At 37.6% G+C, this 15,021-nt stretch overlaps 2 protein-coding genes across 2 annotated transcripts; both read left to right on the top strand.

Annotated features, from left to right (window-relative positions):
* Positions 1-2,909: 2,909 nt before the first annotated feature.
* LOC101626722 (olfactory receptor 51A7-like) lies at positions 2,910-3,851 on the top strand. Its single transcript, XM_004683668.1, has one exon. It carries the CDS (start codon positions 2,910-2,912, stop codon positions 3,849-3,851), a length of 942 nt encoding a protein of 313 aa, XP_004683725.1.
* Positions 3,852-10,930: 7,079 nt separating this feature from the next.
* On the top strand, positions 10,931-11,887 carry LOC101626488 (olfactory receptor 52J3). Its single transcript, XM_004683667.1, has one exon. The coding sequence runs from the start codon at positions 10,931-10,933 to the stop codon at positions 11,885-11,887; it is 957 nt and encodes a 318-aa protein (XP_004683724.1).
* The last annotated feature ends 3,134 nt before the right edge of the window (positions 11,888-15,021 follow it).

Genomic DNA, 15,021 nt, shown 5'->3' with positions numbered 1-15,021 from the left:
AATTCTGTCTCACTTTCTCCTATTTAAATAAAAAAGTTCACTGTTGTATAAAACTATGTATATTTTCCTAAATTATTGCTTTCAATAGATCTTTGTGTTCTTTCATTTCAGATGATCCTTTAAAGCAATAAACTTAGAAGCAAAAGGAGCATTGTGATATGTGTGTCTAGGAGCTAATCACCCCACCAAGCAGTAACAAAGAAAATAAATGGGGAGAAGGGAAAGATAAGGATGTTTAAGAGGCTCAATTTGTGTCATAGCATGACAAGGAAGGAGCAGAATTTGCAAGTCAGTGAAGCCATTTAACTTTGGGAGGTGGAGGTCATTTTGACTTTTATTAAGAAGAGATAGAATGACTGAACTATCTTTATAAGACAAATGTGACACCTTAACACAAAGGCCCTTTGTAACAATTGTATGCTCGTATGGTCTTTTTTTTTTTTTTTAAAGATTTATTTATTTGTGCACACAGAACTGAGGTACAGGCCAGAGGCTCAGGGGCGGTGAGAGGCTTCACCAGAGACAGAGTGGGAAGCAGAACAGGCAGATCGACGAAGTACACTGCTGAGAGGAGCAACGGGCGGGTCAGGAGAGGTCTGCCACGCCATGTGGTCACCTCCGGGGCAGGCGGGAATCGAACTCATGAGGAAGCGGCTTTAGATTCTCAGTGCTGCGCTTTAACCCGCTGCGCCACCAGGGAGGGCCATGTATGGTCTTTTTTGATACTGGTGGTGAATGCTTCCAAACATGAATGTAATAAACATTCAGTCATTTATAAGGTTTTTATTTTCTTCTTGTATGCTCATTGAATTTAAAATTCCCTCCACTATCCAAACTATTTTTCCATACCACTGTACTTAAAAAATTGTATGTGCTATATTTAGCTATATTTATCACTAAGTTGCCAGCAGGCAACTTAAAGATAGAAGTGAAACTAAGGAAGATGTTCAATCTAGGGAGATGGAATTAAACTCAGGAAAGGAAATTCTAAAGCTCAAGAGAAGTACCCACAGGAGTAACAAGAAACAGAGAAGGTATATGCAGCAGTTGATGGACTGTCAGTCTAGAGGAAAGAAGTGATATAAGCATATATACAATGCTACCTCTTCCTGATCTACATACACATTGTTCTTGGGCACTGAGGTTGTTTACATAATTTGATGATTGTAAACAAATAGTGCTGTAATGAACAAAGAATCACATATATCCCTTTGAATTGATGCTTTTGTGCAATGGAATATTACTCATCTATGAACAATGGAAATCTTGACATTTTGACCACATGGGCAGAACTGGAGGGGATTAAGCAAAGTGAAATTCATTAGGTGGAGAAAGGCAGATACTAAATGGTTTACTTATAGGTGAAATATAGAGAAACAAAAGAAAGAAACAAATAAAATTGAACCAAACAAGCTCTAGAAATCTGAATTTAGAATTGAGGTTAGCAGAAAGGGAAGGTGGTGAGTATGGGGAAAATGTCAATGGTGCTCAGTGGAATATGGTGTGGTAACATACCTCTGAAAAGGAATAATATACCTGTAAATCATATACAGTGTTGCAAACCAATATTTCTTGCAGTATAAAAAAAAACCCCTGCAGTATATAAAAGAAAGGATGCATATACAATCACACCAATATGTTCAAGAAAAGAGGAACAGAGAAAAGTGGGAATGAGAATATAAGCAAGTTCAGAAAACAGAGAAAAAGTAGAAAATTAAGTTTTATTATATGTCAAAGGAATCTATAAGACTTTCTTTCTTTTTTTTTTAAAGATTTATTTATTTATGCATCCAGAACTGGGGTACAGGCCAGAGGGTCAGGGGCGGTGAGAGGCTTCACCAAAGACAGAGAGGGGAGCAGAACAGGCAGATGGACGAAGTACACTGCTGAGGGGAGCAGCGGGCGGGCCAGGAGAGGTCTGCCACACCATGTGGTCACCTCCTGGGCAGGCAGGAATTGAACTCATGCTGCAGTGGCTTCCGCTTCTTAGTGCTGTGCTTTAACCCGCTGCACCACCAGGGAGGGCCGAGACTTTCTCTTTTTTAAAGGATTTATTTTACTTACTTACACATACAAGAAGTGGGGTATAGGCCAGAGGTGCGGGGGTTGAGTGGATTCACCAGGGACAGAGTGGGGAGCAGAACAGGCAGATCTACTGAAATACATGGCTGAAGGGAGCAGTGGGTGAGACAGGAGAAGTCTGCTGTGCCATATGTGGGTTAGCACTGGTCAGGAATCAAACTCATGCTGCAGTGGCTGCCAATAGCTTCATAGTACTGAGACTTAACCCCTTGTGCCACCAGAGAGGCCTAGGAGTCTGTAAGACTTCCAACACATGTGAGAACAGTAGAGAATAAATAAAAAGAAAAGTTAGTGTAATTATTAATTCATACCCCGGTATATGAGATATCAACTCCCTATTACCAGTAGTTAATATAAAAGGAAAATGTGTATATGACATTTATTTTGAATGTATCATTTTTTTAGCAAAAATAATACTTTTATTGAGGTAACATTGATTTACAACACTGATTGAAAAGGCAGTATCATATTTGATTTAAAAATACAGGCTTACAGCTCTTCAAATATATGTTCAGATAAATGTGCTGATTCCAAGGAAATATTTTCAAATAACTTAATTCATCTACTGATGAATATGCATAGGATAAATAGATGTTTGTCTTTCTCTTGTTATCATATTCATATGTGTTATGATTTTGCTCCTGTCCATATTTTATACAATGCTTTGTTTTAATCCTAGGATTTTATAAAGCAGCTGAAATCTCAAAGTTTCTACTAACCAAAGAACTACACGAATAACTAAACAGATGCACATTTAAGCAATTAATTTATGCCATTGCAGAAAAGCTCTTTTGAGAACCATATCCTGGTTTCCTAACATTCTCACAATGTCAGTCTTCAACACATCTGCAGAGGAAATCTCGACTTTCTTTCTCATTGGGCTCCCAGGGATGGAGCAAGCTCATAAGTGGGTCTCCATCCCACTTTGCCTCATATACCTCATTGCCATGCTGGGGAACTGCATCATCCTCTTTCTTATAAAAACAGAGACCTCTCTGCACCAGCCTATGTATTATTTTCTCTCCATGCTGGCCTTTTCTGACTTGGGGCTGTCCATTTCCTCCCTCCCAACTATGTTGAGAATCTTCTTGTTCAATACCACTGGAATTTCCCCAGATGCCTGCTTTGCCCAAGAGTTTTTCATTCATGAATTCTCAGCTGTGGAGTCATCAGTCCTTGTTATCATGTCCATGGATCGCTTTATAGCCATCTGCAACCCTCTGAGATACACATCCATCCTCTCCAGTGACAGGGTTGTTAAAATCTGCCTGGCATTTGCTATCAGAAGTATCTTATATGTTCTTCCTTTTCCTTTTATCTTAAAGAGGCTGAAATTCTGTAAGAAAAGCCTTCTATCCCATTCCTACTGTCTCCACCAGAATGTCATGAAGCTGGCCTGTTCTGACAACAGGGTCAATATCATCTATGGAATGTTTGTGGCTCTAACAGGTATGTTAGATTTGGTGTGCATTTTTGTGTCTTACTTGCTGATCCTGAGAGCTGTTCTGGGCATTACCTCACACAAGGGTCGCCTCAAGGTCCTCAACACTTGCATCTCCCACATCTGTGCTGTGCTCCTCTTCTATGTGCCCATCATCACCTTGGCTATTATCCACCGCTTTGCCAAAAATGATTCTCCCATTATTAAGGTCTTAATAGCTGACACCTTCCTTCTTATTCCCCCTCTGATGAATCCAATTGTGTACTGTGTGAAGAGTCAACAAATACAAAATCTAATCTTGGCAAAATTATGTGAGAAACAGGGTTGATGGGAAAGTTCATAAAAGTCCAGCTCATCTAGGATCATGAGTGACAGTGAAATAACAGAGATTGCATCAATGATACATGGCATATCAGTAAACCTGTCAGAGTTTGATGGAATAATTTGATTAAGAAATGACACTCTAGGCCCTCCCTGGTGGCGTAGCGGGTTAAAGCACAGCACTGAGAAGCTAAAGCCACTTCCGCATGAGTTCGATTCCCGCCTGCCCCGGAGGTGCCCACATGGCGTGGCAGACCTCTCCTGACCTGCCTGCTGCTCCCCTCAGCAGTGTACTTCGTCGATCTGCCTGTTCTGCTCCCTGCTTTGTCTCTGGTGAAGCCTCTCACTGCCCCTGAGCCTCTGGCCTGTACCTCAGTTCTGTATGCACAAATAAATAAATCTTAAAAAAAAAAAAAAAGAAATGACACTCTAGGTTAGATGAGTAAAGCTTGATAGGTAAATTATAAACTTGATCCCCCTGCCTTTCCCATTGTTTATCTCTATAACTAATCTATCCACCAGCAGTATGAATGTATCAATACTAGCTTCAGTGGTAAAATTCAAATTATAATTAGAGAAAATTTTAATGTGTGTAATTTTTTAAATGTTCATCTTGGAGTGAAAAGTTGTGGCTCCAATAACCCAGACAAGATCAACAGTGACTGAATTGTGCTCAGAGATTCAGTGCACTTCCACAACCACAGCAAGAAGCAGCACTCAGCATTCTTTGAAGCCTGATTGTGTGTGTTGATGCATTTAAGCATCTGCTGATGCATCAGCAACTCAAACTACTAAAATATCCCTATCCTCCAGTGTTATGTTTTGTTTTATATCCAAAAAGGGTAGACTTATAGAAAAGGAGAGAAGAACAGAGGACACTTAAATAGATGCAAGTGGCAGAAAAGCTGACCCCAAAAAGGAAAGGTTTGCTCAGAGAGAGGCCTGCGGAAGCAAGGAAGGACGCTGCTGTACTTCAGTATTTTGAAGATGATTTAAATATGTTGAATGTACAAGACAAGTGAAGTTTAATGCAAAAATAACTAAAGATCTGACATTTTTAAATTTGTATTTTAAAGTGTCTACAATAAATTTTAGAAATTCCATCTATTGGCATGCATGTTGAGTTCTGTCTCTTCCTGAAGCTTGTCTAGTGTCCTTTATTTGCCAGTGTTTAACCCTTACCAACAGTATTATGTCTTTATTATTTAATCTTACAAATTATTATGTAAGTAACTTGAAAGACAGATTTTATTTTCAATTTTTGTTAGTGCCCAGTCTAAGGGTCTAGAACACACTAGTTGTTTATTGTATGTTTGTAAAAAGTATAGTAGTCTTGGCCCTCACTGGTGGTGCAGCGGGTTAAAGCACAGCACTAAGAAGCTTAAGTCACTTCCGCAGGAGTAAGATCCCTGCCTGCCCTGAAGGAGATCCACATGGCAAGACAGACCTCTCCTGGCCCGCCCGCTGCTCCCCTCAGCAGTGTACTTCGTTGATCTGCCTGTTCTGCTCCCCACTCTGTCTATCGTGAATCCTCTCACCCTCCGCATCTCTGCCCTGTACCCCAGTTCTGTATGAATAAGTGAATAAATCTTTAATAATAAAAAACAGTATAGTAGTCTTAATGAGTTCTGCAGCTATGAATAAAATGTATGCTAGAAAGCAAAGAATCAATTAGCCTATGTCTTGAAGATCCTTTGATATAGAGATCTCTTGTTTTAGCATTTAATCACTCAGTATAGAAATGAAAGTAAAAGAGTGCCAAAATAGTATTCAGAAAATACTAAATGTGTTAAAAAAAAATAGAGAAATCTCATGCACATGAGATCTGTTCAGGTTGTCATTAAAGATTTCCTAAGATTTACTTTCATAAGCACCAATTTTACTAATTAATGTTTAACTCTGCAAATAAAAGTTTCTTGTGAGATACACCCTCCTGGCTTTCCCTGGTGGTGCAACAAGTTAAAGTGCAGCACTGCGAGCTAGCCACAGCTGCTTCAGTGCAAGATCAACCCCAACCCCAGAGGTGATCCACATGGTGCAGCAGACTTCTCCTGACCCACCCGCTGCTTCCCTCCCTCAGCAGTGTACTTTGTTGATCTGCCTCTTCTGCTCCCTACTCTGTCTCTGGTGAATCCTCTCACTGCCTCTGGACCTCTGGCCTGTACCCCAGTTCTGTATGCATGAATAAATAAGTCTTTAAAAAAATACACCCTCCATAACCTATGATTTTAATACTAAAAGTTATTATTTTAGCAAGTAACAGCAATTAGGCAAGATAATATCAGGGTCCACATATTTGAAGTGAAAGGTGCAAGAACATGGGAACTATATCACTCTATAAGCTTGAAAGAGACCCTTAGCACCAACAGCTCTTACTCTCTTTATCTCTTGTCCCTGTTGCTTTCAGCATTTTTGAATGAAGCGAACCTATGTAGTAACAAAAATGATTGTGAGAGGGAGAAATTAGAAGCTAGAGGTGAGAGTGGTGAGCACTGTTTACAGCTTACATAGAGAAAAAGAGAGAAGAAAATTTCTATTATAGGCTCCACTTAGAGATCTAGGGGAAGAATTTCATAGTGCATGTTACCCAATGTCCTTAAAGCCGAACTGATAATGATACTCAGATATATTAATTTATTGTAATTGGCTAAACTGGGTCATGTACCAATTTATATGGTACTATGCGAATCATTATGGGTAAATAAACAGAAATAAATGTCTACCTTTCTTTAAGTTTTGAAGCAATATCATTGGCAGTAATAAACAAAATAAAGTTAAAATAAAAGTACAACCAAACCAACCCATATTTGTCTTTTAAAATTCCAACATGGCAGAATGACATCAGTAAGAATTAATAGAATCAGGAATACCATTTAAGAGAAACAAGTAAAAACCAGTAAGAAATTAATCAACATAGTAACCTTTAGGAATTTTATTTGTCATCTCCTTAGAAAGTACAGACATCTTTTCTTTGTATCACAGCAGAGAATTGGAACCAATGTATTTACTAGTGATTGTAAATTTTTGCGGAAATATTGTCATTCTTAGAATGCCATGGTTCAGAAGACTCACATACTTGATATCTATGTTAATAGCACCTAAACAAAAGCCATGGTTAGCTTTCTACTGTTTGATTGGTTCACTGTTTGCCAGGTAATAGAAATACCTAGCAAATGCTTAAAAAGTTAATGCTCAGATGACGTGAATGAAATGACAACAGTATATTTATTCTTCTATTTATGAATAATGAAATTATTTTTAATGTGAGGCTGTTATGTCACTTAGTTGTGTTTCAATGTTTGAAAATAAAATTATTTCTCTTGAAGTGGAATCTTGAGGTTGTAATAAAAGTCCATATTCAGTTTGCTAGATGATAATCATACAGGTTTCTAACACAACAGTGATCTTATTTATATTCTGTCAACAAGCATGAAGGTTTCAGTCCTTTCTATCATTAAAAAAAAAAGCCTTATTTAAATTTTAGCCATTATTGTAGAAGAAAATGTTAAAGGAGATCATGATTTATTATTATTTTTTTATTTTTTTTTACGATTTATTTATTTATTTGTGCATACAGAACTGGGGTATAGGCCAGAGGCTCAGGGGCGGTGAGAGGCTTCACCAGAGACAGAGTGGGGAGCAGAACAGGCAGATCAACTAAGTACACTGCTGAGGGAAGCAGCGGGCGGGCCAGGAGAGGTCTGGCTCGCCATGTGGTCTCCTCCGGGGCAGGTGGCAGGCGGGAATCGAACTCATGCGGAAGTAGCCTCAGAGTCTCAGTGCTGTGCTTTAACCCGCTGCGCCACCAGGGAGGGCCAGATCATGATTTATTTTAAAAGTAAATTTATTAAGCAGGCCCTCCCTGGTGGCATAGTGGGTTAAAGCACAGCCCTGAAAAGCTAAAGCCACTGCAGCATGAGTTTAATTCCTGCCTTCACCGGAGGTGACCACATGGTGTGGCAGACCTCTCCTGACCTACCCGCTGCTCCCCTCAGCAGTGTACTTAGTCGATCTGCCTGTTCTGCTCTCCACTCTGTCTCTGGTGAATCCTCTCACCACCCTGAACCCCTGGCTTGTACCCCAGTTCTATATGTATAAATAAAAAAATCTTTAAAGAAAAATTTATTAAGCAATATAATATTGCTTATCCATGAAAAGATGGGTAATTTTAGCATTCTTATATGTTTCTTATACATATAAACAAAGTCGTAGAATGTTACTGGAATGTAGATTGTGATAAAATTATATACCAAAAATTCTGCAGCCACTACCATATATGTACATATCATACATTATAAGGGGCTGGGTATCCAAACTCTGTAAAGAACTCATATTACTCAACTACAAAATAGCAAATAACCTGATCAAAAAATGGGCAGAAGATATAAATATAAGCACTCTCCAAAGAAGCCAGACAAATGCATACATACAACTAATGACAAGAATCATACACCATTTTGTAAAACAATGTTATTTCAATGAAATTTTTAAAAATAATGAAAAATAACCAAACTAAATAGAATAATTTGAATGCTTAAGAAATTATTATTATCATTACAATAACTTTCAAAGAACAAGTTCAGGATGACATAAACTATAAATATCTGAGAATAATAAGTCACTATGAAAATGAAGAAATTATTAAAGGAACAAGTTGATTTTTTTACAATTTTCCCCATCAAAGTTACTTTTATTAAAATAGTCTAGATTCCATTACCCCTTCCTTCCACATGGAGGAAGATTTATATATTGGTTTTGATGATTTAGAAAATAGTTGATTCTGACTGCAGTCTCTTTCTGTATTTACTATAGAAACCTAATGTCTAAAGGAATAAAAGTTATGTTTATTATAATATTAGACTTCAGGTTTAGATTCTTGTTCTTGCATAGCCAATGAAGGGATTAGTAGACTTATTGTAGGTCAGTATTAGAAATTTCATTGTAGAATGTAACTAAACAAAATATTTGTATTACCAATAACACTATCTCAAGTGGAGATATATATTTATTGTTTGACATATCTCCCTTTGAAGAGACATAGTGGAAAAGGAGGAATAAAACCTTTAGTATGAGTTCAAATATTTGAAATGAGTAAGTTTCATCTATTTGTAGGTCTAATCATAGAAATGGACCACTTAATCACTTCACATAGAGGTACAACATATACATTTTACATGTGTCAAATAGAAATGACATTAACTTGATATTAAATACACACTTTTCCAGCTTTTATTTACATAAAAAAGTTTGCTTCTATATTCCATGGACTTCTTTGTTGTTGTAGAATCTAGATGATTGTAAGTAGTCTCAGAGGTTTGAGTCCCAGAGCTACAAATCATTTTGGGGTTAAATGGAATGTATTCTCAGAAATATCCCTTAAGCTTGGTATAAATATGTCCTCATGCACTATTCAGGAGGAGGAATAAGGGCTGTGCTTCTTGATGCTATGTCTAAGCCCTGATTCATGTGAACAGAAGAGGTGAGTGAGTTGCTGCTTTCTACTGAATAAATGCAGCAATAAATGGGGAAACATAGTCAGAGCAGACTGGGGACTGAACCAGGTATCAAATCTTCACCAGACAGGAAAAAGAAGGCCTTTATATTATTTTTTAAATATATTAAAATGATGATATGATTATTTTTAAAATCTCTCACAAAGATGCAAGACATTTAATATCATCCTGTCAATCACATTGGATAAAATACATTTCTATAGCAGTTGAAAAAGTGAGGCAAGTGGAGAAGTACTGTTGACAGTGGGCATCTCATGTTGCTTGAAAATAAACAAGGACTCTGTAGTTTTGTTTCAGTAATCATCTTTCTAAGAGGTAATGATAAGTAATTGACTGGGTGTCTATGTTTTTGTATAGCAAAAAAGTCAGTTCACTTGGCAGCATTTTATCTCTCTTTGTTAGATTACGTCACAGAAGATTGTTCTTTTCACCTTGGTGTGGTTTTCATGAGATAAAGAAAATTAAATAATGATAAGATAATGAAGCTAGCAAGGACAAAAAATACAATATTTCTATGATTCATTTTTATTTATATCTGCTGTATCACATTTCCCAGGGTAAGGTTCTTTACTTAGTTTTGTGACATTTTGAAGGCATGATGTACCTATCTCCATTTCCTTTCTATCATTGCAGGAGTAGATTCTTCTCTGCTGAGACTGTTCTCCCCAAGAGCAATTAAAAAAAAAAAAAAGTGTAGCACCAAAACCAGATATACAAATTTCCAGTGTCTTGAACTGGTAGGAGGAGTAAGTAAGTATTGGCTGGTGAGCAGTGGAAAAATTAGCACAAACTCTGAGTACTCTTATGCTGTGGATAGTGAATATATGTTCAAAAGACATTAGAAAGATATTCTTCTTTCCTTTTCCAAAGGATACTCTGTGCGATATTTAATTCATGCAATGGCTGATTCTGTTCTTGGCCAGATATCTGGAGGCTAGCATTTGTCTGAGTACATGTAACTATGTTGAATCTGAATTTGTGCATGTGCATTTTTATGCCAATCACTAAGGAGGAATCAGGACTAATGTTTTGAATATGTGAGTACCCTACAACAGCATGTTTTTTTTTTCATTTTTGATTACTTAAAAGCTTTTTATTACCTTTGTATATATTGTCCATATATAGTCATATATATTATCCATATATAGTCTTGATGTTTTCAGTGTCGCTCACCAGAAAGTGGACTTCCTAGCTTTGATTAATATCCTATGCTCTTTCAAGTGATGATAAGTGCTAGTTATTAGAAATCTGCACTGAGCTTGCTGCAAGCCTCCATGTTTGGAAATTGAACTCAATCAACAAGCAGAATAGAAACTCAAAACATGACCCTAGCCTGGCTTATCAAATGACTATGGGGATAGCTCAATTGTCAATCAGTAACATGTGTGCTCATACAGTCAATATGGCCTTAAAGCTCTGCTGAAAACAATTGACCTTATCTTCTCCATTTGATCTCTTTTCTGATTTCTCTCTTTCTCCCCTTTCCTTTCCTATCCTCCCAGGTCTTCCTGCTCCATCTCTCTCATTTTCTTCCCCACAGAAGACAAGCTTCCCCTCCTTTGACTCTCCCAGGATGACACACCACAACAGTAGCACCTTCCACCCAACCACATTTTTCCTCGTTGGAATCCCAGGTCTGGAAGAGGTCCACGCCTGGATCTCGCTGCCTTTCTTCTCCGTTTATCTTGTGGCTTTACTGGGCAATGCTACGATTCTGATGGTCATCAAGATGGAGCAGAGTCTCCGGGAGCCCATGTTCTATTTTCTGGCTATACTGTCGACAATAGATTTAGCCCTTTCTACAACTTCAGTGCCCCGCATGCTGGGGGTCTTTTGGTTTGATGCTCACGAAATTAACTTTGGGGCTTGTGTGACCCAGATGTTTCTAATCCATACTTTTACCGGCATGGAAGCTGAAGTTTTACTGGCCATGGCGTTTGACCGCTATGTGGCAATTTGCACTCCCCTCCACTATACCACCATCTTGACATCACGGGTCCTGATGGGCATCAGCATATGCATTGTAATTCGGCCAGTCCTGTTTATGCTCCCCATGGTCTATCTCATCTACCGTCTACCCTTTTGTCAGAGTCATATAATACCTCATACCTACTGTGAGCACATGGGCATCGCAAAACTATCCTGTGGAAATATTCGCATCAATGCTATCTATGGGCTCTTTGTGGTCGCTCTCTTTCTCCTGAACTTGACCCTTATTGGAATCTCCTATATTTACATTCTCTGTGCGGTCTTCCGCCTCCCATCCCAAGATGCACGCCTAAAATCCTTGAGCACCTGTGGCTCCCACGTTGCAGTCCTGTGTGTTTTCTATGTCCCCTCGGTCTTCTCCTTCCTCACTCACCGATTTGGACACGACATACCCCGCTATATTCACATTCTTGTCGCCAATATCTATTTGGTGATCCCACCTTCACTCAATCCCATCATTTACGGTGTAAGAACCAAACAGATAAGAGAGAGAGTCCTCCAGGTCTTTATTAAGAAGACTCCTACCACATTATTTGATTAAGGAGTTTGATCTATCTAGGCAAACGTGTGTTCTTGCTTTAACACATGTCTCCTGACTTTAACCAATGCTGCAGGTTGCAATACCAGTTTATTTGTTCTTAACTATGGGTTAATGACTAAGACTTGTGAAGCATCAATTGATCTCAAGTTCAAAGACTAGTGGGTTAGCCTGGAAAAGAGATGGGTGACCAGTGTGTGCTTGTCTTAGCATAGAGTCCTTGACAGCACAAGGCTGCTTCTTTTCTGAGGAAAGAATTAGCAACAAAGGGTCTCCTGTGCTGAATTAATTTGATAAATATGGTGCTGGAAATTTGACTTCATTCATGCATTCCTTCACACATTCTTTCATTTTATTATTCACTTAATTTGCATTCATTTTGTGTCTGTTGTTGTATGTCTTCAATCAATTAGCAATGATTTATTCTCATTGATAAGGATAAATCAACAAGCTGAATGGCCACAGATATCTGGCCTTTGACTTGTATTTTGTTACATTTTTAAAAAGAAAAAAGCCAAGTTTGTGAGTTAAAAATTATTGCCAGATATGTAACTTGGAGTGGAATGTCTGCCAAACACATAAGACTCAGTGCAGTATGATAACCACAACAAACATATTTTGAAAACTATTTCTTACTGAGACCAGTACCATTTCATTGTCTCTATCATGCCCATAGCATAGCAAAATGTCATATTGGAGTTGAATTGTGCATAGAATTTCTATTTGATATCTGCTGAATATTGCCTATCACTGTATTTAGTTTGTTCTTTAAATCTACATTTGACTTTAAAATAGACAGTCCCTAAATACCAAGTCTCTTATTTTAGGCCCATAATCCATTTTACTTTGTCCACAGACTTTAAAGTACAAGCTGTCAATTTAACCAAATAGTGACTTTTTATTGTGACTTAGGACTTTCAGTTGATGAAACAGGAAGATATCCCAAAGAACAAACAATCACTTTTTCATCGTTAAAGTTGTCACACTGTTTTACATTAAAAATAATTCCCAGACCCTCCCTGGTGGCACAGCAGGTTAAAGCACAGCATTGAGAAGCTAAGGCCCTTCCGCAAGAGTTGCAAGAGTTCTATCCCCACCTGCCCTGGAGGTGATCCACATGGCGCAGCAGACCTCTCCTGACCCGCCCACTGCTCCCCTCAGCAGTGTACTTCGCAGATCTGCCTGTTCTGTTCCCCACTCTGTCTCTGGTGAAGCCTCTCGCCACCCCTGAGCCTCTGGCCTGTACCCCAGTTCTGTATGTACAAATAAATAAATCTTTAAAAAAAAATTCCCTTTCAGGTTTTTAAGAACTTTGTCCGGTGATTCACCAGTTGATTTTTTCCTAATATTTCAATCTTCTGAAAGAAAATGCTTTATAAAAATGCATGTAGAATTAAAGTTGGAATCACCTTTAATATGACCAGTTTCATTTTTACACTTCTGACAGCACAATGTAGAAAATTTTAACTAACCACAGTATTTTAATCATTTGCTTTTAATTTTTTTAGATTAAAACATTTAAAAACATTATTTGACCACATTGATTCTATGTATTAGTCTAATAAATATTCAAATATTTTATTAAAAATATGCTGCATTCTTTATTTCTTGGTTCATTTTCAGATAATATGCTAAATTTTGTAATTTGAAATAAGATAATAAGGTAGTAGGGTAACCCATTAGAACATGTTTCTGCTTTCCTGATCTTTATTTTAATTATTTTCTAAACATTATTGTTTCCAATATTTTCTTTTCATCTAACTTGCATATTTTGACTTTAATTTGACTATAATTTAACTTTGCTTCCTAAAATTATTTATCAGTTTTCTAAAGTTTCTACTCTTCAAAAACCTTCCAGGTTTCAGCAAAATACTTTCTAAATGGTAATTTTTATTAACAGCATGCATTAGTAATAATTTAGTTATGCATGATCTTCATGAATATTGTCTTGCTTTGGGATTCACAATCATCATGCATGTAGAATGTGTCTACATACCATGATCTTCTCCTATTTCTACCGACAACCTCATCTGCCCTGGCAATAAGTCATTATACATCTTCATTTTTTCTAAATACATCTTCATTTTTTCCTCATATTTGAATAATAGGTCAAAATTTATAAAATTTGAATCAAAGTTATATTCCATAAGCTTCTCGGTTGTTTATAGTTCAGATTTTATTTTCTTGAAGTTAATATTACTAATGACATTTATAATAATCATATTTTCAATTCTTTTGAAATGAATTTTTTCTCTTTTGTTTGGAAACCATCTTAGTTTTGATACTCTGAAATTATTATTCTGAGTCTAGATACAGAAACAAATATATATTTCCTAAAAAGTCATGTTCAGTATTCTTTCAGTTCTTATATGCCATACAGATGTGTATTTCTGTCATATACCATTGTTTGTCTTGTGTGTGTGTGTGTGTGTCTTTTGCTTCTGGAAGCTTTTCAAGCTTAATTGTTTAAAATATTTCCTTTCGGTGGGGGGAAGGGAGGGAAATGCACGGGACTATGGTGGTGGCACAGGGGTGATTTGGTGATGGGAAACCCGCGGGGATTACAATCGAGATGGAAAAAAAAATGTGCAAAATGATGTAAAAATAAACTTTGTAATAAAAAGAAATATTTCCTTTCCATATTCTTCTGCAATTACCAGCATACAGAACTGGGGCACAAACCAGAGGTACAGGGTGGTGAGAGGATTCACTAGAAACAGAGTGGGGAGCAGAACAGGCAGATTGACTGAAAAATACTGCCGAGGGGAGTAGTGGGAGAGACAGGAGAGGTCTCTGTGCCATGTGGGTTATCTCCTTAGCTGGGGATAGAGCTCATGCTGCAGTGGCTGTGGATTACTTCATAGTGCTGTGTTTTAACACTTGTGCCACCAGAGAGGCCCTTAGTTGGGGCAGATTAATGTCTTTTCTCAAAGATGTCCATGTGTTACCCTCCAGAATTTGTGGGTATGTTTGTTGTCATGGCAAAAAGGAATTACTTGCAAATGGAATTAATGGTTATCAGTTGACATTGAAACATAGAGAACATCCTAGACTATCCAAGGAGGATCTACATGATTAAAATGGACAATGGAAGCAGAAGAACATGTCAGAGGAGATGTGATGACAAAAGCAAAGTC

Source organism: Condylura cristata, unplaced genomic scaffold (assembly GCF_000260355.1).
Source record: "Condylura cristata isolate star-nosed mole 26May11 unplaced genomic scaffold, ConCri1.0 scaffold00015, whole genome shotgun sequence".
Lineage (NCBI taxonomy): Eukaryota > Metazoa > Chordata > Mammalia > Eulipotyphla > Talpidae > Condylura > Condylura cristata.
Note: the sequence above shows the minus strand (reverse complement) of the source record. Positions and strands in the feature narration are given on the sequence as shown.